This window comes from Monodelphis domestica, chromosome 4 (assembly GCF_027887165.1).
Source record: "Monodelphis domestica isolate mMonDom1 chromosome 4, mMonDom1.pri, whole genome shotgun sequence".
Taxonomy (NCBI): domain Eukaryota; kingdom Metazoa; phylum Chordata; class Mammalia; order Didelphimorphia; family Didelphidae; genus Monodelphis; species Monodelphis domestica.
Window position 1 is genome coordinate 379029472 of NC_077230.1, and position 26173 is coordinate 379055644.

At 46.4% G+C, this 26173-nt stretch overlaps 1 protein-coding gene and 1 long non-coding RNA gene across 2 annotated transcripts in view; one reads left to right on the forward strand and one right to left on the reverse strand.

Annotated features, from left to right (window-relative positions):
• Positions 1–26173, forward strand: part of SLC9A1 (solute carrier family 9 member A1) — a 72144-nt gene that overhangs the window by 40361 nt on the left and 5610 nt on the right. Inside the window, exons 2-5 of the mRNA XM_056795464.1 lie at positions 18425–18885; positions 22420–22670; positions 24401–24618; positions 25173–25375. Of these exons, the coding sequence (XP_056651442.1) occupies positions 18425–18885; positions 22420–22670; positions 24401–24618; positions 25173–25375 (1133 nt within the window). The remainder of the gene's footprint in view (positions 1–18424; positions 18886–22419; positions 22671–24400; positions 24619–25172; positions 25376–26173) is intronic.
• LOC103104816 (uncharacterized) lies at positions 7656–9602 on the reverse strand. The gene is made up of 2 exons (XR_008911513.1): positions 9431–9602; positions 7656–7927 (listed from the first exon to the last, which is right to left on the reverse strand). It is a non-coding gene; the product is annotated as an uncharacterized LOC103104816 (long non-coding RNA).

The window sequence follows — 26173 nt, forward strand, 5'->3', positions numbered from 1 at the left end:
GGGGCTTAAATTCTAATGGGGAAAGATAATACTGACTGGGAGCTATATAGGTGAGGTGGGGAGGGTAAGACTAGTTAGAGGCAGCCCAGAGTCCCGGAGAGGGGGAGCTGGGAGCAGTGAATGGAATGGGGTGGGGAGGAGGGGGGGTGTCAGTACCAGAGAAAGGCTTCTGTGTCCCCTGAGACCTTCCCTAGGGGCCACTTGATCGCTGCTCAAGGTGTGATGGAGAGTCCTGGTACCAGACTGGGATGGACTAGAATCAAGGGTCCTTAACTCATCTGTGGTCCAGGAACTATTCTTGCTATTTTTATATCTTGGTAATATGAATTTCAGTAGAAGTAATCCTGGGTAACCTACATTAGGCATTTAAAAGCACAGTTCTGAGCAGTGGTCCAGAGACCTCTCACCAAGCTGCACAAAGGTCCCATAACATGGGAGAGGCCACAAGCCTCCCTGTACAGACAGATGGTCCTGGAAGTTGTTTGCAGCTTGGAGATGTCTGCAGTTTTGCCTACATTCAAGCTGTCTCCCCTCTGCTTTGCCTCATTGCAGCCTGAGCCACCCTCTTCTGCTCTGCCCCTTGGCTCACCATACCTGCAAGACTTGTCTCTACCTTTATAAATCCGTGCTCTGTGGTCATCCAACCCCCTTTTCTGAAGCAGGGCACTCTTGAGTCCCCCCTTCCAGAAAGCCTTCTCAGACTACTTAGAGGCCAAACTTGAACCCAAGACCTCAGACTTCAACGTCCTCTCTGTGTGCACTGAACCTCTCCAGTTAGGACATGTCTGTGGAGAATTTTCACAGTATATAAGCTCCCTGAGTGCAGAACTTGTCTTCACCCACCCCACCACTCCCACGTTTAAGAGACTTTTAGACTCCTAGCAGACTAACATTTGAACTTCATGAGCTCTTGGAGACTATCTGATTGGTCTGCTTGGCTCCCCATTCACAGCATTCCATTTCTTTCCTGCCCCTCTGTATTGATGAATTCCCCTGTACCTCTCGTGTTCTCCCACCTCCCCTTTAGCTCTTGGAGTACCTAACTCCATTCAGCACAGCTCGTGCCGCCTTCTACTTGAGGCTCTCCTGCTCTCCTGATTTCCTCCATTTGTTAGTGCTTCCCTGTCCTAAAATTCTATTTTACTGGGGTAGCTAGGTGGCTCAGTGGATTGAGAATGAGGCCTAGAGACGGGAGGTCCTGAGTTCAAATTTGGCTTTAGATACTTCCCAGCAGTGTGACTGACCCTGGGCACATCACTTAATCCGAGTTGCCTAGCCTTTACTCTCTTCTGTCTAGGAACCAATACTTAGTATTGATTCTAAGATGGAAGGTAAGGGTTTTGTTTTTAATTACATTGAATTAATTTTGTTTTTTCTTCTCTCTGTACCTGAGAAAGCAAGCTCCTTATTATCAGGGGCTCGGTGGGTTTTGGACTTCAACCCCCATTCCAGGCCCAGGGCTTTGAAGAAAAAGAACAGGTGCTGAATCTCTGCTAGTTGAATTACATTGAGTCCAGATAGTGGCAGAGACCTGAAAACTGAGGGGATAGATGCCCATCACCAAGGGAAGGGAGAATGAAAGATCATTGGTGGGTGTGTGTGTGTGTGTGTGTGTGAGAGAGAGAGAGAGAGAGAGAGATTGTGAGTGGGACTAGAAATGGTGAAGGGGATGACTTCAGAGAAACTCTGGAAAGACTTGTATGACCTGATGCAGAAGGAAGTGATCAAAGCCAGGAGAACCATTTTGTACTGTATTGTAAAGACAATTTTCAAAGATTTAGGAACTCTGTGGCCCATGGTCCTAGAAGAGAGGACTCCCACCCTCTGAAAGAGAGAGGGGATGGGCTCAGAATGCACATTGAAGCCTATTTTTTTTCCCTTCTTTGTTGCTGATTAAAAAAAAATCAAGTTGATGCAGGAATTTGTTTTGCATGTCTATACTAATTTGTAATGGTTTTGTTTTTATCTTCTCTATCCTGGAAGGAAGGAGGGAAGTATTTGGAATTAAAAATAAAATAACATTGAATTTTAAAACTATATCTCTTGGACCCTCCCCCCAATAAGTGAATTTGAATCCAGACAAGCATTCTCCGCCATTTCATAAAAGGAAACTAAGTTGAGGGGGGAGGGTATGTAGTAAACTGGAGATCTAGGATTGGACCTGGGCTTTCTAACTCCAAATCTAGTGCCCTGGCCATCAGGCCTCTCAGCCCTGATTGCTGGATTTATTAGGATTGGAGAAATCCCATTTATGAAGTACTTTCCAGTTAGATGAGATGAGGCGATGTATTGATGTCACCTGTCTCAGTGGAGCTTCACCACAGTCTCCTGAGAGGTAGTTAGAAATTCATCTCCAGAGTGCTTGTGTGATTGTCTAGGAAGTGGCAGGACCCCTACCCAGGACTACAGATTTAAAGTGTAGTCGGCTGGGCCCTGCTGGGCCTTGCTGGGCCTGACCTTGTTGGGCTGGGTTTTCTCTCCCCATCATCCTTCACTCTGAAACACTCCTCTCCCCCCTCCCCTTCCTTTCTGCAGAGCAGCTTGGAGGAGGCTCTGTGTCCTGGTAATTGCTTCAGGGGTCTCTGTCCCCTCCCCCCAACTGTGTTATCAGTAGCAAAGTGAGTTAGATTGGACACAGCTTTCTGTTACTAACCTCCCCAAATGATCTAAGAGCAGTGAAGTTGCTTACAAACACAAACCCATGGAAACCTCCCATGTCTCTTCCCCCCAAAATTCTGCCCCCTCCCCTAACCAGGTTTAATACCAAGGCTTCACCATTTCTAGAAATGTTGCCTCAGCTTTCCTGCCCCCAGCCCAGTCCCCCTGCATTATGCAAGCTCCCCCTGGTCCGTCCTGGGTTTCAGGGAGCTGGCCAGGCTGGCTCTTCCCAGGCCTTTCAGATTCTTCATTACTACCTTGGCAGCTTCCTCACCCATAACCCACTCTGCCCTACTTGTTCGAAAGTAGAAATGGTTGGTGGTGGCAGCTAGTGGAGTGGCTGGGTTAGATAAGGCAGCAGGGCAGGGCTTCTAAGCTCAGAAACCCTTTCCCCATTTCCCCTGAGCCTTAGCATAGAGGGCATGGGGATTGGGAAACCCACTGGAGACCCAAGAGATCCTTCCAAGAAAGGGCTGGGCAGCTCTCCCTGTTACTTTTGCTAAAGTAGGACTCTAATGAAAATGTTGGCTGTAGGCAGGAACAGGAATGTGGGGACATAAGCAAACCCCTCCCCAAGGGAGCCAGCTAAGAGGCCAGATCCACCATTTCCTCCCACTGGAAGATCTCAAAGCACTTAAAGTACTTGATGACCTTGAGAGAGATCTAGGATTCTGTGGTAAATGCAGTCTTGCTGACTTGTTCTGGGTCCTGGCAGCTGAAGGTCAGGGTAGAAAGGTACTTGACCCAAGGGTCTTCTTTAGTCTTGTTCTGCACTTAATTGGAACAGACCTAGAGCCTCAAGTGACCCCTGCCAATTCCCCTGTTGGCCAACTTCCCTTCCTTCCCCAACCGACCCCAAGCCGATTTCCTAACTCTTGCCCAAAGTGGGAGGAGGGAATTTTCCTCCTTGCTTCTCTGCTTCTAAGGTGGGGTCCCAGCTTTAAAGGCGGATTGCTAGCCAGGAATTCTCCCTTCCCTCATTAACACACATAAGCTGTTTACTTTCCTGCTGAAGCCTGTTCCCAACATGAGTCATGAGTCAGACACAGCATTAACCCTTCAAGAACCACATTGCACAGCTTAGGACTTTTTTCCTCTTGGCAGTTTGGGGTCCTGGGGTGCAGGTGGGGATGATCTGCTACCAGGCATGATTGGGTCATAGGAATTATAACAGAAAGGAACCCTAGGATCTTGTCCAACCCCTTTGTTTTACAGATGAAGAAACAAACCCAGCTAACTCTTGAGGAGCAGAACTGGGGTTCAATCTAGGGGTCCTGATACCTCCCTCTCTGCTCTAGGCCTCTAGGAGAACAGGAGAGGTGTATTCTTGAGACCTGGAAGTGAGGGAATCTGGGAAAGGTGAAGTACAAGGAGACTGTGGTGCTGAGGAAGTGATGCCAAGCCAAAGCCAAAGGCAGGCGTCTTAGAGGCATCTGAAGAAGGGAGAAGAATTATTTAACATGCTGCAGAAGGGTAATAGAAGGAAATGAAATTGTAGCTATTCCCTCTTTCCTACAAGATCTTATTCTGGAATTCAAGGCCCCAAATTGTCTTAGCCTACATATTTAACCCTATCTCCTCCTGACTCCGATATGCCTATTCCCATTTTACAGACTCAGTTAAGTGACTTGCTGAGCAATCAGCTAGTAATCATCAGAGTTATCAGTCTGGACTCAACACAGGCCCTCTGACAGAAGATTCCCCTCACCCTGCATTCCACCCCCTGCCCTCATTTCTGAGTCACATCCTTCCAGGCCCACCTCCAGTTTCTGCTCCCCTGGGCCTCCCTCCATCCTGAATTCCATTTGCAATTACTGGATTAAACAAACACCTGCTACTCCAAAGTGCTAGGAGGGAGGGAAGGGGATAGAGACAGACTGACAGAGAATGTGAATCTGTTTGGGGAATTTAACACTTTCATTCTAATCTGTATTATATTGATTTGTGTATGTGCCTAAAAGAGGTATAAACAGTATGTTGTACTTTTAAATCAGATGTGGAATGACCCTTTTGAGCTGGGGAGATCTGGGAAAGAAGGATTAGATTTCAACAGGTGGGGAAAGATCTGGAAAGTGCATGGAGACAGAAAAGTATAACACTCTTAGAAGGAACCTAGGAAGTCATCTAATTCAATAACCCAATTTACAAATGAAAGGAAATTGAGGCCCAGGAAAGTAAAGCAACTAAGTGGTAGTCCTAGAGCCAGGAAATAGCAGAACCAGGATTCTTACCTAGATGCTTTGACCCTAAAGTCAATGACTTGGCTATATTATCTCCAGCTGACTCCTTTTTGGCTAGTGGCTTTGTCCTGGGCCTTGCCACAAGGGTTGGCTGGTGCTGAGCCCTCCAGGCAGTAGTGGCACCATTTGGTTTCAAGGTCCAGTGGTCCCTCTGAAGGTCTGGGCTTACTCCGTCCAGGTAGTGACAATCCAGTTGAATAATGGAGGTGAGAAGCACTATGTGCTCAGTCCTACATGCGTAGGCATCACATAGCATTCTGCCTTCGCACAGAGGCTCGTTTATTATATAGGTTTGTGATTACATACTTATTTGGCACAGTCAATTTTCTACATACATGGTCTTCTACATTTAATAAGATATGTCACACATTAATAAATCACTTAATCAACAATCTTGTGATGTTACTACAACAAAAGAAACTTTGTGATGGAGATGAATAACATGGATAGGGTAGTTTGGAGGTTAGTACCCCGACCTTCTGGGAGAATCATTGTGCTTTTGATCAGCTTTCACAATCAATCACAATTACTTAGGAGATGAATAACAAAACATTTTGTATCTAAGTACAGGGTTGAAAAGGTAAAATAAAGCAGACTGGATTTGGGGTTTTCCTCAATTTACAAGTTCTGTTTTTCTTGTGTTACTTTAAAGCACCTGGCAATATTGCCTGGTTTCCATCAACAAATTCATTGGAGTATGGTAACTGTAAGGAAAGATTTATTATGGTGCTCAACCATTTTGGCCAGTGTTGCTTGTGGGGCCTTGAAGCATATCTGTGCTTGAGAGAGAAAGGAGGGGTAATGGGTAGTGATCTTTATCTTTTAATTCTGTGAATGCAATCTTTTTAGGGTAATCTAGTTAAATAATCTAATTAAAGTGGGATATATGTGTTTTAACCCTATAAGTATTTGCTCTCATATTATTTCTCCTGTATTAGGGAGGGAACAATAATCATAACAAGTCCATTAGTAAGGGAAGTTGGAGAGAGAGAGAGAAGTCACAGAAGGGGATCAGTGGGAGCTTCATTAGCCCCCATCTCCCAAACTGTGACTTTGTCAACCAGTGAGGATTTGTTGATTTCCTGCAATTTAAGAGATGGAAAGCCTGCATCAGGAGGCTGGGATGCCAGGCCCTAGGCCTACTCTTTTGGATTCTGGTCCTTTTTGTATCTCTATTGCAGCTGTGTCTGGGCTATGGGATTGCTCCAGTCCCCTTCCAAGTCTCTTGGCCTTAGTAGGAGGGTCCTCCTACCAGGTCAAGTTTGGACTTTGGAAAGATCTTTTTAGAACTTATGAGGAAAAGAAGAAAAATACCCAACCTCCTTTACATGCTACAAAATTGTAAAGCCACAAGACACAATCACTTTATCCTAAGAGACCCTTAATGGAGTAGCCATTGGCTCTGGCTAAAATAGCCCCCCTTTCCCATCTTGGCTTGTGCCAGACTTGACTTGTAGCCATCTAGCTTTGATTCATTGAAATTCAAAAAGCAGATCAGGCACCTGCTGTGAGTGTGTAAAGTGTGCCCAGCCCCAGGGGAGATACAGAGCCTAGGGACTGCTCAGTTTAGTACTGAAAGAAGAGGGAGAATAGGATTCCTCAGGTCAGAAGACCATATCCAGATCCGCTACTTGTGACTTGTGTGCTTGGGCCTCAGTTTCTTTGTCTGTAAAATAAAGTTTCTAGTCTATCTTCCTCAGCCACCAAGTAACTTTCCTCACTTAGGACTGATGATATCATCTCACCTGTTCAACAGAATCCAGTAGCTCCACATTGTCTTTGGGATTTAACATAAATGCCTTTGTTTTGCAATTGAAAGTGCATTACAAGGGGCAGCTGGGTGGCTCTGTGGATTGAGAGTCAGGTCTAGAGATGGGAGGTCCTGGGTTCAAATTTGACCTCAAACACTTCCCAGCTGTGTGACCCTGGGCAAGTCATTTAACCCCCATTGCCTAGCCCTTACTGTTCTGCCTTGGAACCAATGCACAGTATTGACTTGGCTCAAATGTCTCCTTCTACATAAAGCTTTTCCTGGTTTTTCCCAAGTTGAAGCCACCCTCCCTCCACTAACCACTGTGCATTCATTTTGTATATATTATGGGTAAATTCTTTTTTTTAAGTATTTTTCCATGATTACCTGATTTATGTTGTGTCTCCCCTCATCTTTCTCCTCTCCTGGAGCTGAAAAGCAATTCCCCTGGGTTATACATAGATTATCACTCAAATCCTATTTCCATATTATTCATTTCTATAATAGAATCGTCTTGTAAAACCAAAACCCCAAATCTTATACTAAGGATAACTTCTATGTGTATGTTGTTTCTCCTGTTGGAGTACTTACCCTAGTGTCTGGAATGTAACGTTCGTTCTGTGTTTGTGGGTATATGTTATTGTTGTTTTTTTAACCCTAACCCTTTTTTAACCCTAACCCTAACAATAAAGGCCTAGCAATTGGGGTTAATTGACTTGCAGGTTCACATAGTTCGGATGTAGTCCAAGACCACATTTGAACCCAGGACCTCCAATCCCTATGCCTGGCTCTCTATCCACTAAGCCACCTAGCTGCCCCTTCCCCCTTCCCCCCAGCAAATGCTTTTAATAAACCAAATGAGTGGTGTTGGACTTGATGACCTCTAGCCCCTTCCATGTCAAAACCTGTGGTTCTGGCAAGGTAGAGAACATAGGAGCTGCAGGTTTCATTCAGTCTTTTCCCCTGGAAGCTGTCTGGAGCCAGTCATTCCATTTCCATAGAGCATGTTCAAAACGGCAAGAAATTCTTTGGTTTAGGGAATTCCTCAGCCAAACTAAGAAACTCCTACCAATGAAGGCCAGCAGCTTGCACCCAGGGTTGCATGTAATTGCCACATGTCAGAGGTAAGACTTGAACTCAGGTCTTCCTGGTTTCTCTCTCCGTAACACATGCTACCTCTCATGATAAATGGTACTCTCCCACTGTATCTGGCAGCCAAGTCAGTTCCTGGTGGTCCCCTTCCCTCTCCATAGCTTCCTGTGGAAAGAATGCTCCATCCCTGGCATGGAGATGGGAGCCCAGAGAAACATGGTTCCTGTCAATTAGAGAATAAGGGGTGCTTTTTCATACCAGCTGAATAGCCAGAGAGGTGGTGACAAGCCTCACTGACCCATGAGAGAGAACCGAAATCTCAGCCTTGTTAACCACAGTAGCTGGTCCAGCCAGGACACCTTACAGAGCCGGTCCACAGCTTTGGGGCAGGGCCCGTTCATTGGTGGGGGAAATGGCAAAGTTACTCATTCAACAAATATTGGAATGCTTACTATTTACAAAGCCCGGAGTGGGTGGGGTGAGATATGGTATGGGGGGAGAAGCAGCATGGTACAATGGAAGGGTGCTAGGTCTGGAGTCAGAGGGCTGGATTCCAATCTTGGTTCTGCCATTTTTAATTATGGGATTAGGCCTCCGTTTCCTCCTCTGTTCAATGGAAGAACTAGACCTATTGAGGCATCCGCCACTTAGACCCTCACTTTCTGTCTTAGAATTGATACTATGTATTGGTCCCAATGCATTAGCGGCAAGGGTTAATGGGGACCAAGTGACTTGCCCAGGGTCACACAGTTAGGAAGTGGCTGAGGCCACATTTGAACCTAGGACCTCCTGGCTCTTGGCCTGGCTCTCAATCCACTGAGCCACCCAGCTGCCCCCTGGATTTGTGATTCTGTGGGAAATACTTTCCTTGGCCCTGAATTTCATGGTTTTTCCAGTGTAGCATACTCTGACTGTGAGATTGTGAGCTTCATGAGGAGAGAGTTCTGTCTTATCTGGACTCTTTATCTCCCCCAGTGCCTGGCTCTGAACTCTGCACACAGTAAGTGCTTAGTCATCATTTGCTGAATCAAGGTAGTCTGGGAGCTCAGTCTTGTCAGCCTACATCTGTATCACAGCAGAATTTGACCCATGCCATGGGAATTCAGAGGAGAGAATTAATGATTACTACTTTTTTTTTTTAACTCTGACCTTCCGTCTTGGAATCAGTACTGTGTATTGGCTCCAAGGCAGAAGAGCAGTAAGGGCTAGGCAATGGGGGTCAAGTGACTTGCCCAGGGTCACACAGCTGGGAAGTGTCTGAGGCCAGATTTTAATCTAGGACCTCCCGTCTCTAGGCCTGGCTCTCCATCCACTGAGCCTCCCAGCTGCCCCCTAGTGATTCCTGAGTGATCTAAGGTGGCTTCCCAGAGGTGGCAGCATCTGAACTGGACCTAGAATCAGTAGGATTTTTATTGTCTAGTAAATAGGCCCAGTATCTGGAGGTAGAATACAGGCTGGCCAAAGGTGGAAGGATTGTTAGTCCAAAGAATTCTCTGACCCTCTAGGTTTAGTTTGGTTCATTTCATGTTTCGTTCAGTCCTTCTCCCCCCCCCCCCCCTCCCCACCTTGAAACTGACTTTTATTACAGTCTTTGGGCCAACATAGCCCTGAATTACCCTGCTGGCTCTCCCCTTACCATCATCCCTCACCCCCCACCACCCAGGCACTTCTCTTCTTCCAGTATACTCACATTCCTCCATTCAGCTGCCTTGTTTCTGGGGTCGTCAAGGAGAGAAAGAAATGAAATTATTGTGTAGTGAAGGAGTCTCTGAGGCCTAGCTGAAACTAAGAGTTCCCAGAGTGAGCCTGAAGCTTGGACCCAGAGCTGAGACTCCAGAACCCCCCCCCCCCCCAGGGCCCACCTCCAGGCAAGCCTGCTGGCTCATACTGGGCCTGGGCCTGGGCCACAGTCCCTCACCCCCTCCCTCCTATGTCAGGGAGGAGGAATGGAAAACAGTCACAGAGCAGTGTCTGGTCCCCCTAGCAACAGAGGCAGTGACGTGAGGGTGGCCCAGGCTGGAGCGTCTTGCTCGTCTCAGCAGATGGAGCCGGGAAGGAGATGTAAATAAACCCTCCTTACTGAGTGGGAGAAGCTGCGGGGGCCAGGTTCCGGGGAGATAGTATTTTGGTGAAGTCTGTTCATCATGGCCAGTTAATGATTTCTTTTCATCACCACATGTTGGTCAGAACAGGAGGGAAAGCATCCTACTTTTCCATAGCCAAGGTCCAAACCTCTGGTAGCCAACCCTGAGGGGGAACTGATCCTGCTGGCCTCTTTAACACCCGTTAAACCACCTGAGCTAAATTTGGCCTTGGCCTTCCCTCTAACTCCACCTCCCCTTCCCAGCCAGCACAGCGTCACTGGTGTCACCTACTGTCCTAAGGGTCTGGCCACACCTCTGGGCAGAGGTTTGGAGGGTCTTGAAAGATGTGGCATGGGATACCCAAGAGCCAGGGTCCTAGCTTGACCCCCTAAGGCCCGGCCAGGCACTAGGCACGGTCCAAGCAATATGTCAGTCAGGCCTGGCCAAGAATTCTAGGCACCCTCTCAGAGGCCCCTCAGGGACAAGGAGTCGTCCAACTGGCAAAATTGCCAGACCTCAGAAGACATCCAGCTAAACTGCCCTCGTTGATAAATGGGACAGCGGAGTCACAGAATAAGTAAATTATTGCTCACTGCCGTGATTGAAACACAGGTCTTCTATGCTAACAACCACTGCTTTTCCTGCTACACTAAGGATGACCTGCCTGCTTTCTCACCCTGCCAAACAGCAGGGCCTTGGACTTGTCCGGTTCTCCTGTGTTGAAGGACAGGTGTAGAGGCTGGGCTTTCAGAACTCCATTTCAAGAAGGCGAGGAGGATCCTGCATGTGCAGTATGACAGAAGGAATCCTGGATAGGAAATGGGAGGAGGGGGTGTTGTAAAAAATAGACTCGAATACAGGACTACAATCCCCATAAGCCTTTGCTTCACTTCCCCAAAATGCTTCGTAATCTCATGGGAATTCTGAGGTGGGCCGAGATAGAGGAAGGATTTAAGCTGGTGGCAAAGGTTTTTGGGTCTTCTTTTGGACTTCCGTTTTGGAGCAGATGCGTCTCTTCCCGTATCTTTCTGCAACAGTTCATTCTCTGGATATAAAAGTTTCAAGCTTCTTTCTTGAAGATCTTTTCTCGAACAAAATCAAAATCTTGAATTTTTATAAAAGTACAATCTTAAACAAAAAATCAAAATTCTTGGATTTTTATAAAAATACAATCTCGAACAAAAAATTCAAAATTCGAAAATTCTTAGATTTTAAATCAAAATACAATCCCCCCTGAAGTAGGTGTTAAAAAACATTCAGTTCAACTCAGAATGCAATGTTGAGTTATGGGTGTGTGTGAGTCAATTATCAAAAGAAGAGAAAAATAATCAAAAATATAAGGAAAAATTCAAAATAGGCCCTTGTATAGGTCCAATATAAAGTAATTTCTATCCCACAAATCTGTAGGACAGAATGCAATAATATGTCATTTAGCCATTTGCAGCCAAGACTACAGGAAGTTGCCATAATATAAGAAGAAAAGAATTAGAATTCTATTTTGATAGGGAAGCATCATTCCCTCGTCTGATTTTTTTTGTCATTCTCAGGGATATAGGGAGCCAGCATGATAGTCAAACTTTGTACTTGTATGAGTACTTCACAGAGAGTGTAAATACAAGGAAGCCCTACGACTTAACGTATGTCAAGCATCGCAACCTCGAGTCTCACATTAGTATTTCATGTGTGCTCTTTTTGGCACCTTTCAGGTTAAGTCTGTGCTCCTTGTTTTTTATCCCATTTTATGGAATCAGATACAAACATTAATCACAGTCCTATATTTTATCAATAAATGGCAGGTTCCCATAGTTTAAAGCTTTTAGATATATATTGATATTATAGCAAGAATATATATTAGCTTCTATTACTGCAGAAAAAAATATTAATATTAATTATGTGTACCTTCAGTACAAAAATGAGAAAAAATCAAATATTCTAATCAAAATAAAGAAAAGAAATAATAAAAATAAGGAAAAAATCAGTAATTCAATGTGTTCTCAAAAAAAAGCAGCATCCACTTGTCTAAGGATTATTATCTCCAATGCATGTGATAGGTTTCAGTCAATCAGTCTCAGCAGAAGATGTTTTCTTCACATGTGAGCAGTGAATCCAAGAGTCCTTTTCTCCAATCTTTATGGATGTTGGAGTAGTTAACAATATTTGGAACGGTCCTTCCCACGAAGGCTGAGTTGCTCCAGTACGCTTGAAATTCTTAATATAAACTTTATCTCCTGGATTCAGGTCATGCAGAGAAAAGTCTAGGTCCAGCTTGTACTGCAGCTCCGGATTCATGAAGTTCACGTAGTTTGTGCTGTAACTCCTATATATAGGAAGCAATAGTAATATCTCCCCCTAATAGTGAGGTATATGCCGGGGAGAAAGGCTTAGCCTGTATAGGCGGATGTCCAAAAAGCATCTCAAATGGTGAAATATGTTAAGTCTCCTCTAGGCCTGCTTCTAAGATAAAATAGGGCCAGAGGGTGAATTTCAGGCCATTTTACAGTGTGGTACCTTTCTGTAGTCCTGGCTATTGACTGGGTAAATGCATCATTGCTTAGATCATTTTGATTGGGCCCTGATTCAAGGACCTGTTATAGATTTATTTTTCTTTTACTTGGAATTTTTACACATAAGACTTTGATAGTCTATATTTTCATCCAGAAATTTTTCTTTTTTTATTTCAATTTTTCTGATGTCTTTTAATATCTCTTGCCAATTGATTCATATACCTCATCCCTCAGCCATGCATCCCTAAGTGATCCTGTATTTGTCAATCACCCTCTTAACGGGGGGAATGTAAAAAATATCATTATTTAAATTGCAACGTTTAAATTCCTTTTGAGAAGAATTTTAGGTAAAGAAGATGCTACCTCTCTGAATCCAGAACTGAACTGTTGGAGAAGCCATCATGAAGAAGCCTCCAGACCACAAGTTGCACAAAATTGAACTTTGGGTATGGTTGATTGAACATTTATCTATATGTAAACTTTTATGCCAAAGGGGACTGCCCCCAACTGGCTTTCTGTCAATGCGTCCAGTAATTATTGGTTTTGTTCTTTTTTTTCTTATCCTCAAATTATTGAAATCTTTAAATTGATCATGTTTTTATGATCCTTTGGGGAAGGACTTCTTCCCAGAGGATCAAACGGGGGTATGTAAAAAATAGACTCGAATACAGGACTACAATCCCCACAAGCCTTTGCTTCACTTCCCCAAAATGCTTTGTAATCTCACAGGAATTCTGAGGTGGGCCGAGATCAAGGAAGGATTTAAGCTGGTGGCAAAGGTTTTTGGGTCTTCTTTTGGACTTCTGTTTTGGAGCAGATGCGTCTCTTCCGTGATGTGAGGTTATCTGGCCTAGGCTTTCTTATTCTGTATTAATCTCTAAAAAAATATAATACTCCTTGCAGAGAGAAACTAATTTCTACCTGCCTCAGTCTCCCTATATTCCTAAATTTTAACTGTTACAGAGTATAGGGGCTAGTTTTTCCAAGGAAGAGCTGTGTGACCCTGAGCAAGTCACTGCTAGCTCTCAGTTTCTTCTTATGAAAAATATGGGTGAACTAGATGGTTTGTAAGCTGTTCTCCAAACAAAATCATTTCAGCCCAGCAAGCCTCAATTAAATTCCCACTATATGTAACAGCTTGAGGCAGGTCCTGGGACAACTCAGACAAAGGCAGTCCTTGCCTTCGAGAAGCTAATATTTTGGATGGGGCAAGAAAGGAGGGAAGGAGTCGGGTGAGGAGACACAGGTACGAGGGGAAGGCAAGAGAAAATGGGACAGGATAGAGACAAAGCGAGGGATCCAGGCTGGTTGGAACAATTGAAGAGGGGAAGGAGTGAGAGAGGTGGTGAACAGTGGATGCAGAATGAGGCACGCAGCCAGTGCTGTGGTTTGCTTGGCTTGTTTGTGCTTCTTGATTACTTTAAGGGAGATTACAGGGACTGGGAGAGTCATGGGAAAATGACAGTTACATTAAAAAGCTTAAATAAGACATTTAAAAAGAAAAAAAATAGACTAGAGCTGTAAGGTTTGTTAGTAGTCATGTAGATAGGTGAGAGGCCCAGAAAAGTGAAGAGACCTGCACAAGGTCACACTTAGAGTGTTTAGTGACAGTCAAAATGTGGCTCCCTATTATCCTCCTTCCATACACCTCACTGCTCCAGTGTCTGGGAGCAATTCTCTTGTATTTGCTCTGTCTCTGTCTCTATCTCATCACTTATGTTGCTGTTGGTCAGTCATATCTAACTCATCCAGAATTTTTGACAGATACTGGAGTAGTTGCCATTTCCTTCTCCAGCTCATTTTACAGATGAGGAAACCGAGGCAAACAGGGTTAAGTGACTTTCCTGGAGTCACCCCATTATTAAATGTCTAAAGTCAGATTCGAATTCAGGCCTTCCTGACTTCAGGCCCAGCCCTCTATCTACTGTACCCCCATCTGTCCTTTTCTATAGATAGCACTTTACAAATATAGGCTCATTTTATCTTCAAAATAGCCTTGAGGTAAGTGTTATCATCATCCCAGTTTACAAATCTGTGACCTCTGTGGATCCCTCTATCTAGAAATCTTGGGTCTTCTGTATTACTTCCCCATAGCCTCCAAGTCTGAGGCCCAGTAATTCTGACTCCCCCGTCCCCTCTCCAGAGCAGCAGGAAATAGAAGTGGTTCAGAGTCTGAGTGGGATTGTCTTCAGTCACTCAAGCAGCAAGGATTTATTACATTAAGTGCCTGCTGTATATCTGGCACTATGCCAAGGGAAATCAGCATCCCCATCAGTCTTCACAAATGAATGGAGGAGTATGTATGTATGTGGGGTGGGGTTTTAGGCAGAGTTGGAGTGTTGAGGCTGCTACAAAAACCTGGATTCCAAACCTAATAGAAACTCTAATTTATGCCCCTGGGCAAAGGGCTTAACTCTCTAGGCCAAGTTCTTCTAGGAAATGGGGATGACTAACAGTGATGCCTGCCTTCACCAACCATTAGGTGCCATACGAATATGACCAGTTAGTGTTCTCGAGCTAAATCTCGCCTGGAGGTGTGCATCAGTGGAAAGATGGCCACATTCAGTCAGAAGGTCTGGATTTGAATCCAGCAGGCCAGGTGACCTGGCACCTCTGATGAGGCCTGTGCTGTGTAAACCTTAAAATTTCTTAGACTTATAAATGTTGGAAATTTCACCATTGGGAAATTTCATACTTGAAAAATTTCCTATTGATAGTGGGAACTCTATTGGAATGTGAACCCCATTGGCATGGGAGGTTCCTCCTCCTCCCTTCTTAAGATTACTTTAGGACATAAACCATTTGCTGAACAATGGAAAGGGCTTTGACCTATGCTTAAGCATAGAACAGGAAGTTCTTTGAGTCATGATTGATTTTAGACAGAACCAGGTCTTGGAAAATACAATTTCCACCCCACTCAGTCCTAACAGGATTTAGGAAGGGCTGCAGCAAAGGATCAAGATTTAATTATTTGAGAATATGACCTTCAACAGACATGTGCAAGGCCACAGACCTCTGGGCGGTCCTGGGTTAAGCTAGAGCCACCATTGGCACAGGGAAGACATGGACAGTGATTGGTAGATGTGAGAACTGAGGGGAGGGAACTTGGATGGTTTCCTTAAAGATAGAGGGGTCTGAGGACTGAGGGGTGGTTGGTTGGAGAGGTTTTTGCTCTGAGAGGTGGTGCTTTGAGAAGTTTGCTCTGAAGGAAGCTGGAGGTGGAGGCCCCTGAGACTGTTTCTCCATTTGGTCACGTGAGTGATAGGGACTGATCTCTTTTCTTTGCCTCAGCTATCTAAGGGCTTGGGCCTTTTGGCCCAGCCTAAACAGAAGGGGTATTTAAGCCCTATTCCCTTCTCTCCCCTTTCTTTCTCTCTCTCTCTCTCTCTCCCTCTCTCTATCTCTAATACCTTTCTTCCTCCTGTTTGTAATTAAAACACCATAAAAAAGGTTGGCAGCTGACTTGAGTTTTCATTTAGGAATTACATAGCTGAATTCCTTGGCGACCTTAAATTAATATATATCAGTCTTTTAAAGTGATTTCCTTGTCACAGCTGTCTCTTCTATCCCTTAGGGCTCTTGTGAGTCTCAGGCCATGGTTTCCCAGAAGCCCACGAGTGGGATGGGCCACTGTGATAAGGTAGAGGCTAGATGGCTACTTCCTGGAGATGTGTTTCCTGGTTGGGAGTCTAGGCTGATTGAGTACCACCTGAAGTTGAAGTCCTTTCCAGCTCTAATTTGGGGAGTAGCTTTCCTCCTCTCTGAACTGTTGCTCTTCCTTGCTTCCTGAGGCTCATTTGGTCTGCCTGGCCCTTTGGGGGTGGCTCCTGTGGCTGCCATGCCTTATCCCAGGACTAGACTAACAGCTCTGTTTTCCCTACAGCCCTGGGTCCTGTATATAGTAACAGGTGCTTAGTAAATGACTGTCTCTTGACTGGAATGAATGAAAGAAGGTATGAGTGAGTGAATGAAAGGAGATAACAAATGGGAAAGTGTTTCATAAAGTCCAAACTGGTACACAAAGTTATGTGAGGTATGCATGATAGAAAGAGGGTAGGGCTAAATAGCAGGAGACCAAATTCTGGCTGGGTTATCTTGGGCAAATCACTTCCCTTCCCAGGACCTCAGCTTACTCATTTGTAAAATGAAGAGAGTTGGACTAATCTTTAAGGTCCATTCCAGCAATAAATTCTAGGATAAAAAAATCAAAATAAAATGCTCTGAAATTAGAATTTTCATGCTTGGCTCCCAGAGAGATATATGAGAAAGCACTTCCTTCCAAATCTTTTTCAGGAGTGTGCCCTTTGCATGGAATATCAGATTTGTTTTGCTGGACTAAGGTTTCTTTCCTTGTTGAAAGGGATGACTTTTTAGGAGGGAAAATGTATTTGGAAATTAAGGTGATAATTTGAAGAGATGGAGACTTCTTTTCTTTAAATCCTCTGTCCCTATGGCATTGTGGACAGGATGTTCACAGCTTTGACAGGGACTCATGTGGTCCAGTGGAAGGCATGTTTGACTTGGTGACAGAGGACATGGGTTCAAATTCTGTTTCTGCTCCTGACTATGTATAGATGCAACCTTGGAGAAATCACAACTCTCCAAGCCCCAATTTCCTCATCCTCATGTTGAGGAGTTGGGACTAGATGACAGGTCTAGGAAGATGTTATATGGTTTCTCCAGCTCTTATTGTACCAGGACCACCACTTGTGATTTCCTCCACTCCCCCAAGAGGAGAGAGGGTGCTGAGAAGCAAGGCAGCTGGAAGGATTCTTTTCTGCAGCAAGAAGAATTTGGTCTAGACATTTAAAAAGACTTCCCGGTATAGAAGTTAGAAAAACACAGACACAATGCCAGAGAAACTTTGGAGACTCATCAGCAAAAGTGATACCTTTGCTTTGGGCTGATTAGGAGGCAAGGGAGTGGGTGCCTTGACCTTGAAGATCCCTTCCTATTTAGAAGCTGATTTGGCTATGGGATTCTATGGGGAGATGGATTAAAAAGGGGTATTCTTCTTCCACTTGAATGAAGAAAGGGTATTGGAGGGATCGAAGGGTTTCAGACAGCTCCCTGTGACCTTTGGCCTTAAGAGATAGGGATATAGCTCTTGGCCTCCTCAATGGAAAATGACTCATCAGCTAAACTGACTGACCCCTACAAATGACAGCATCAGGACACATAGGCTGGCTGCTGGACTGCTTTAGGGGAACATACCAGAAGACCTTGTTCTTTTTCTTCCACCTTCCCTTTTGTTCTCTAGTCCTGAGCAAAGGGACCAGGTTCCCACAAGGCCTTTGGAGCCCTGATCTGAATTTGACTTTCTGGGGATGCTCCCTGTGTAGTGTTTTCTCCCATCCAGGAGTAACTTGGTACTGAATGTACCAGTTCATAATGCTTCAAATGCTGCCTCAGACCTTTATTAGCATTTTCTCCCCATGGATAACCTGTGTCTGACTCAGTTTGCTCATCTGTAAAATGAAGAGGTTGGACTTTATCTCCTTTGAAGACCCTAAATCTAGGATCCTTTGATCTCAGCAATCTCATATCTGTGCTTGACCTGTGACAGTTGCCAAGTCTCTGAGCCTCAGTTTCCTTGAATGTATTTGTGTTGGTGTCCTAGCTCCCTATTTGATTGCAAGCTCTTTTAGGGGAAGGAGTCTCTCGTCCAGGTTGTATTTCTCCAGTGCTTAGTCCAGAGGTCTACCTAACAAGCTTGGAATTCATTTCTGTTCTCTTATATAATGTCTCCAGGGTGTCTTCCATCCAACATCTCTTCGTGTTTAGCTAGGACCATGAGTGAATCAGTCATTTATTTGTCATTTGGGAATAGAATCATCAGATTCGCTTTAGTCCAACCCCTAAACTTTATAGATGAGACCTAAAGAGGAGAAAGGACTTTGCCAAGGTCACATGGGAGTGGATAACAGAGCCATTATTTGAACTTAAGTTCCTTCTGACTCCCAGCTCAGAACGAGAGGAGACGTTCTCTCCACTCCCTTCTGCAGTCTCATTTAGGGCATTCATGCCTGTCGTCCCCTACCTCCCGGGGCCATTGTGAGAAAGGAAACATGAGTTCCTGTTGTTATCCTCCTGCAGGTTTCCATGTGCTACCCACCCTCTCCAACATCGTCCCTGAGAGCTGCCTGCTGATCGTGGTGGGGCTGCTGGTGGGGGGCCTCATCAAAGGAGTTGGGGAGAGCCCACCGTTACTGAAGTCGGAAATCTTTTTCCTTTTCCTTCTGCCCCCCATCATCTTGGATGCTGGCTACTTCCTACCCCTGCGCCCATTCTCAGAGAACCTGGGCACCATCCTGATATTCGCCGTTGTGGGCACACTGTGGAATGCCTTCTTCATTGGTGGGCTCTTGTATGCTGTGTGCAAGGTTGGAGGCTCCGAAATCAATGAGATCGGCCTCCTGGAAAACCTACTGTTTGGCAGCATCATCTCTGCTGTAGACCCTGTGGCAGTGCTGGCCGTGTTTGAGGAGATCCACATCAATGAGCTGCTGCACATCCTTGTGTTTGGGGAGTCCCTGCTCAATGATGCTGTCACTGTCGTAAGTAGGGAGGGGGAGGAGGCTCAAAAGCCAGACCAGATTCAGACATGGACTGCAAGGCTCTGTGTTTGCTTGATGGTGGAGGCACAGAGAGAGAGGAGGCACCAACTCTCGTCTCAAGGACCTGATGGTCTAATGGGAAAGGACAGGCCTAGAAGCAGTTAGCCTCCAAGAGAGATCTGCCTTGGGGGGATGGGGGCCACACTGGGTCTGAAAGGAAATTTAAAAAGATCTGGCCGTGGTCGGGGGGGGGGGGGTGTAAAAGCTATTAAATGGGAGAAGGCAGGAAGACGAGAACCAGTGGAGAAGAATAATTCACTTTGGCCAGAGCATCCCGTGGGGTGTATTGGCGAGATCAGGCTGCCCGGGGTAGTCTTGCTGCCACCATCAGAGTATCATACTTTACAGAGTGGGCAGTGAAGAGTGACAGGATCTGGACAGTGGAGGAAAGGACTTCAAGGCCAGAGGCTGTCTAGGATCCCTTGTAGTAGGCCAGGAGGAAAGACGGCCCAAGCTAAACTGGAAGAGCAGCTGAAGGAGTAGAAAAGAGGGGAGGAGGGATTAAGAGAGGTTTGGGAAGTAACACAGACAGGGTTTGGGCACTGACTGACGGACAGGGACATGCCCCCTCCCACGCCCTGCACAGTGCTGCTGCCAGTATTTCAGTCTTCACAGAGGCCCCCAAGCTTGCAGGGTTAGCTAATGAGTTGGAATATAAGACCCAAATCCCTAAAAGAGCTCAACAGGCTAGGATGCTTGACCAAATCAACTGAGCCAGAAGAATGGGCAGGGGAAGAGAGCAGAGACCCCAGTCTTTTTTGTCTTCAACCCGATTCCGACTATCATTGTCCTGGATGGGTGCTGCTCTCCAGGGAAGATACTCAAAAGAGCTAGGGTGATACTGCAACGGAAGCTGGCTAGGGGAAGAATTTGGGGGAATTTGACCCCCCCAAAAGGAGAATATTTCATGCAATTGCCCTTCAAGTCTCTGAGCAGTTCTGGATCATTAAAATCTAAGGTTCAACCAAGACATGACTTGACTGGCCCATGATTAGAGCTCCTGTAGGAGAAAGAGAGCCACAATTGGAGGGAAAGCTTCCCCCTGGGAACACAGGATTTTGCCCAGAAGAAATGAGAGAGTGGTGTAGAAAGAGAGAAAAGTGGGGAGGACTTAGCCGAGGAGCTCGGTGCCCTTTAGGAAGGGGCAGCAGGAATTCTGAGAGCTCATTCCTCTCTTCTCTCCCCCGGAAGCCACTGGGCCAGTGACCAGAAGGGGCATAAAGAGACAAGAATGTATTTGGCCGAGAGACTTCCAGGCAAAGCTCTGCCTAGTTTAGGGGGAAAAAACCCCACCTTGCTGATTTCTCCGTATTGGATTGGAATTGGCAGATCTTAGCAGATCATTTCTGCTAAGCCCCTGGTTTGTTCTGGGACTTCCCTAAGCTACCTGGTCCTCATCTGTTAAATGGGTGTCATCATCAGTGTTCCAATAGAGAGAAGGCCCGCCTCCCCCACCCTTCCCTTGCCCCCAATAGTCAGGGTCCTTGTGTTACATCTTAGTTGTGTGTCCTGAGAGTCATTTCCTCTGGACCTCAGTGTCCTCATCTGTAAAATGAACTTGGACTCGAGGCCTGAAATGCTGGCGGGACTCTGGCCCCGTGTACTAGGAATCTGGCCTCTGTGCCTCAGAGATGGGGCTGGGTTCATCCCACCCTGCCCCAGCAGAGCCTGAGCTTTTCAGAGCCGTAGAGACACGCTGGGCCTACACAGGCAGGTGAATCAGAAGCACCTTCCAGAGGCCCCGGGTTCAGACCCTGAAATGTGCTCACACAAGTCACGACTAGACTCCTATTTGAAAAAAGACTGAGCCCATGAAACTGGGGAAATAAATCACTGTCCATGTCCGGCCACTCCCAAGCCCCAGAATTTCAGTCTCCTCAGTATGTCTTAGCAGCTACTAGGAGGATTTGGATCTCTATTTTGAGCAACTGATCCTAACCAAGAGACAAGAAATACTCTTAACAGGGGAAAGACACATTTTTAGGTTGTGCTCTGTTCACAGGAACTGCAGAGCAAGCAGCCTAGGTGGTTCCCTCTTAATTTATTTTAAAAAAATCCTTACCTTCTAGCTTAGAATCAACACTTAGTACTGGTTCCAAGGCAAAAGAGCAGTAAAGGTTAGGCAATACCGGTTAAGTGATTTGCCCAGAGTCACACCACTGGGACGTGTCTAAGTTCAGATTTGAACCCAGTGCCCTTTTAAAATATTGCCAAAGGAGGACAGACACAATTTGTTAGACTTTTCACTAATTTCCTTTAATTTTTTTTTAAGGTGCAAACCAGCCAGAAATAAATGTATGATTAAAACATTGGGGAAACTGGGGTTAGCAAGATGATCTCTAAAGGGCTTTCCAGAGCTTATAGCGTGCTCAGCCTACTCCTGCCTGTGGAGTACACGGGATTATCTTAGTAGGACTGTGTACCTACAGTAAGGCAGGTGTGAAATCCTTCTGGATCCCTGTAGGTCCTGAGAATCACAGGACTTTTCGGGAAGAAATCTAGAGACCATCCAGTATAGCTGACCCCTTCCTTTGGTCATTTTAGAGATGAGGAACCTTAAACCTCAAAGAATGGCAATTCCATGTCTAAGGTCACTAGTGGGGCCTCTGTTTCAGCTCTGGTCCTCAAATTCTAAATTTATCTCCTTTTAACCTGTACCACTCTGCCTCAGAATTAGAAAGTGCTGAATGGTTGATGTGTGGAGGAATGGGCTCTATTACTGCTGTTGATTGTTTTTTCAGCTAGTGGCACAGTGGATAGAGCATTGGGTCTGGAGTCAGGATGACCTGGGTTCAAATGTGACCTCAGACCTTGGGGGAGTCACTTAACCACTATTTTTGCCTCAGTTTCCTCAACTGTAAAATTGGGTTAATAATAGTTTCTTCCTCCCAGGGTTGTTACAAGGATCAAATGAAATAATGTTTGTAAAGTGCTTAACACTATGCCTAGAACGTAGGAGGTGCTCTATTAATATTTATTCCCTTCCCCCTTCCCTTACTAGGACCAGGAACCTATGCCAGAGGCCACCTAGAAAGAGAATGTCTGACTATCAGAGCTGGAACATAGAATGTTTAAGTAAACGAAGTGTTCAGTCTGGTTGACCTCAGAGGGGCCATTCCAGCTCTAAATCTAGAGAATTTGAGAGCTGTAAGAGACCTTAGAAAATAGAGTTGTTAGCCCCGAGAGGGCCCAGAACCCAGTGTGTCAGAGCGGGCAGGGCCCTTAGGACACAGGAAGTCAGAACTAGGAAGATCTTAGAAGAGCGAATGGCAGAGCTGGGAGGGGGGTTGGAACGCGGGGTTATCAGAGCCAGAAGTAAACCAGCGGAGCTGCCCAAAACCCAGGAGAAAGCGATTTAACCGGTTAGTGGCAGAGGCCGGACTAGTGCCCAGCTCGTGGCCGTGACTCCCCCCTCCCCCCGCCAGAGCAGGCACACTTGCTCACCTGGCTGAGCTGTCACCCTGGCCTCCCCAGGTGCTGTACCATCTCTTTGAGGAGTTTTCCGGCTTCTCCCAAGTGACCGTGCGGGACATTGTCCTGGGCTTCCTGAGCTTCTTCGTGGTCTCGCTGGGGGGGCTGTTTGTGGGGGTGATCTATGGCATCATCGCGGCCTTCACCTCCCGCTTCACATCTCACATCCGGGTCATCGAGCCGCTCTTCGTCTTCCTCTACAGCTATATGGCTTACCTGTCATCCGAAATCTTTCACCTGTCTGGCATCATGGCGTAAGTCCCTGGGCCTGGGGCTCCCTCTCACCTGCTTTGGGGGGGCTGCCCACTTCCCAAGTGCTTAGCACCACCAGTAGGAGCCTTGTGACCACAGCCTCTAGTGGCCGCGGGTCAACACGCGAGCATCACGCAGTGGTCCGTGTTCCCCAAGGCCAGGGGGACGGGTCCCCAGCTCCTCCAGGGGCTGCTTCCCTTGACCCTCATGGGCCCAGTGTGAGCAAATGCCACAGGCCTCGGAGTTGGTTCCGCCCCTCAGAGTCTTCAGTACAGCCCCTCGAGACTGTCTGGACGGAGAAGCACGCTGGCCCTAAGTAGCAGAGCCCGAAGCCAAGCTCGCTGACTTCACATCTACACTAAAGGACCAGGATGTATTTAGGGAGACGTGGATGTTTGGACATAGGAATAATAATAACTAGCATTTAGATGTGTTTTAAGATTTGCCAAGCACTTTGTATCTATCTCATTTGCTCCTCCCAACCCTAGAAGGCATTTTATAGATAAGGAAACTGCCTAGCTGCTCTGCAGCAGGATTTGAATTCAGATCTTTCTGACATGGAATCCCATATTCTCCCCACTCTAAATACAATGTGATTCCAGAGGGGTGAGGGGAGGGGCTCCTGCCCTGAAGCCCCCTGGGCTTCTATGAGGCATCGGTGCAGAAGAAGAGCCAATCCAGGGACAGGGAAGCACTTGGGCAAAGGTATAGCGGTTGATGGTGGGATGTGCACAGGAAACAGAGCTGTGATCCAAGTGGCCTGCAATGGAGGGAGAGTGTATGTGAAGGGGAGACCTACAAATGGGGCTGTAGTGATAGGTGGGAGCCAGATTCTGGTGCACGTTTGGTGCCAGGGGGAGAACTTTGGAGGTTTTTCAGGTGGGGGCATGTGACATGACCCCATCTCTGAGAGATGAGGAGAGCCTAAACCTAAAAAAAGACTTGCTGGCTCTGGAATCAAAGGATCTGGGTTCAGGTTCTGGCTCTGTGACTTACTCATCTATGTGACCTTGGGCAAGTCACTTTCTTTTCTCTGCACCTTAGTTTTCTCATCTGTAAAATATAGTGCTTGGCTTTGCTAGATCACTAAAGATCTGTCCGGCTTTCATCCTGGGATTCCAGGGCAGTGGCTGTGTGTGAGTAGAGAGAGCATTGAGCCTTGGTAACTGAGGGCTAGAGGGATAGATTGTGGGAGAAGCATCAGAGCCGGTGCCAAGCTTGCAAACCTGAGGGTGCTCTTGGGATGAGACAATAGAGCGTTTTGGGCAGCATTTGAGGCAGAGCCTTCCGCTGATCACTATAGAAAGCCAGTGTCAGAGAACTTAAGGTCTGAGGGAGGAGACTCAGCCTTCTCCTGAGAGGGGCAGCAGACCCCCACATGGGAGTCCCTAGTCCCAGGAAAGAGATCAGAATGAACAGAACCAGTAGGGGTCATCTGAGAAGGCTCCTCTGGGCTCCCTCGTAGACTAGGATCTCATTTCATCCTCCATCAGTCCTTGGAGGTAGCTGCTGTTAGCCTCATCTTACCGAGCGGAAGCGTCTCAATGGCAGCAACGACTCCTCGTGCGCCATAGGCTGGTACATGGCACATTAATAAATGCTTGTTGAATTAGACCAGATTTGAGCAGGATTGGGAAGCGAGGGCAGAGGACAAGGCCAGTGCTGATTGTGTAGTGGCTGGGAGCCTGGAGTGGGAGATGGGGCCCCCTTCTTCACTCTCTTCTTCTTCCAGACTCATCTCCTGTGGGGTGATAATGCGCCCCTACATGGAGGCCAACATCTCCCACAAATCTCACACCACCATCAAGTACTTCCTGAAAATGTGGAGCAGCGTCAGCGAGACTCTCATCTTCATCTTCTTGGGGGTCTCCACCGTGGCGGGCTCCCACCACTGGAACTGGACCTTCGTCATCAGCACGCTGATCTTCTGCCTCATCGCCCGAGTCCTGGGTGAGCTCCCTGACAGGCCATGGGGGTTGGGAGGTGGTGGAAGAATCACGAGGGGCCCTCAGAACTCAGTCTCACACTCGACACAACATTGAAGCCAATAGAGTACAAACCAAATGAGGTGTTACAACACAAGAAGGGCCTGACCTGGCCGTCAGGAGAGCCGAGTTCTGATGCCCTGCACCTACCTCCTTGGGTCTTCAGTCTCGGTTTCTTCATCTATGAAAGGAAGAGCTTAGAGCAGATGTTACCCCGAAGACCCCTCAACTCTGACACTGTGTCCTCGGGCCCTCCTGGGTCAGACAGTCTGGCTTCTAAGGCCCTCCCAGCTATGACATCCTGTGACTCTCAGTACTTTGCATGACAGACCCTGGGGGGACCGGCAAATGAGTGATTTGGGTAGAAAGATTAGTCATGGAAGGCTCCATAGGGAGGAGAGGTACAAGGTCAGCACTTGAGCAGGAAAGGGGAAGAAGCATCAATTGCCATGTAAGGAAGAAACGTGGCGTGGCCTATACTGATTTTACTGTTTATCTTCTCCTTCTCTTCTTCTCCAGGAGTGCTGGTCCTCACATGGTTCATTAATAAGTTTCGCATCGTGAAGCTGACCCCCAAGGACCAATTCATCATCGCCTATGGTGGCCTTCGTGGGGCCATTGCCTTCTCCCTGGGCTACCTCCTGAACATAAAACACTTCCCGATGAGGGACCTGTTCCTCACAGCCATCATCACTGTCATCTTCTTCACTGTCTTTGTGCAGGTTCCTGGAGCCAGGGCTGGTGGAGGAAGGGTGGGAAGTGGGAAGGACGAGCCCCTGGTATCTCCCCTCTTAAACAGGTCCTCATTTAGACCTTCCTGCTTTCTAAGGCATCAAGAGGCAAATCATGTCTCTCCATACCTGTGAAATGGGGAGAATAATCTCAGCCCCTTCTCTTCTCACAGGTTCTTAAGTCTTCATGAGTCACCAAAAGCTTTGAGATCTCAGGAAAGATTCCCCAGCCCTGAGCATCAGCAGCCTTAGGCTCCAGTCTGGCTCTCAAACTCATTAGCTGTGTGTGTTGAGCAAGTCCCTTCACTTCCCTGAGCCTCATATTTTTCTTCTGTATAATAATATAATACTACTTAGAGACCACCTCCTAGGGTGGTAGTGAGGCATTTCAAATTATTATTTTACATATTCATAAAAAAAAAAAACTTTTAGCAAAAATGATATCAATACAGAGAAACCAAACCAGAAATTCATTTTATTTAACCAAGAAATGCTCAGGTCATCAGTAGAGGCTCCACAACCCAATGCATGGGACTCATTGAATGTGAATAAATTATCCTTCGCTCAGTGGCTGATGCTCCCTGTAAAGAACGCTGGAACCGGCCAGCTCCTGGGAGATATGCACACTGTTAGTAAGAGTACTCTGGGTGAAGGAAGTGGCTTTGCGGTCAGCCCTTCCTCCTTCCCTCCCTTTGGAAAGGGTTGTCTTCTCTCGGTCTCATCCCATTGAACTCTTGCCCAGGCCCCATGTATTAGGGGTTAACCCTCCTTTTGCAGGTAAGGAACAGA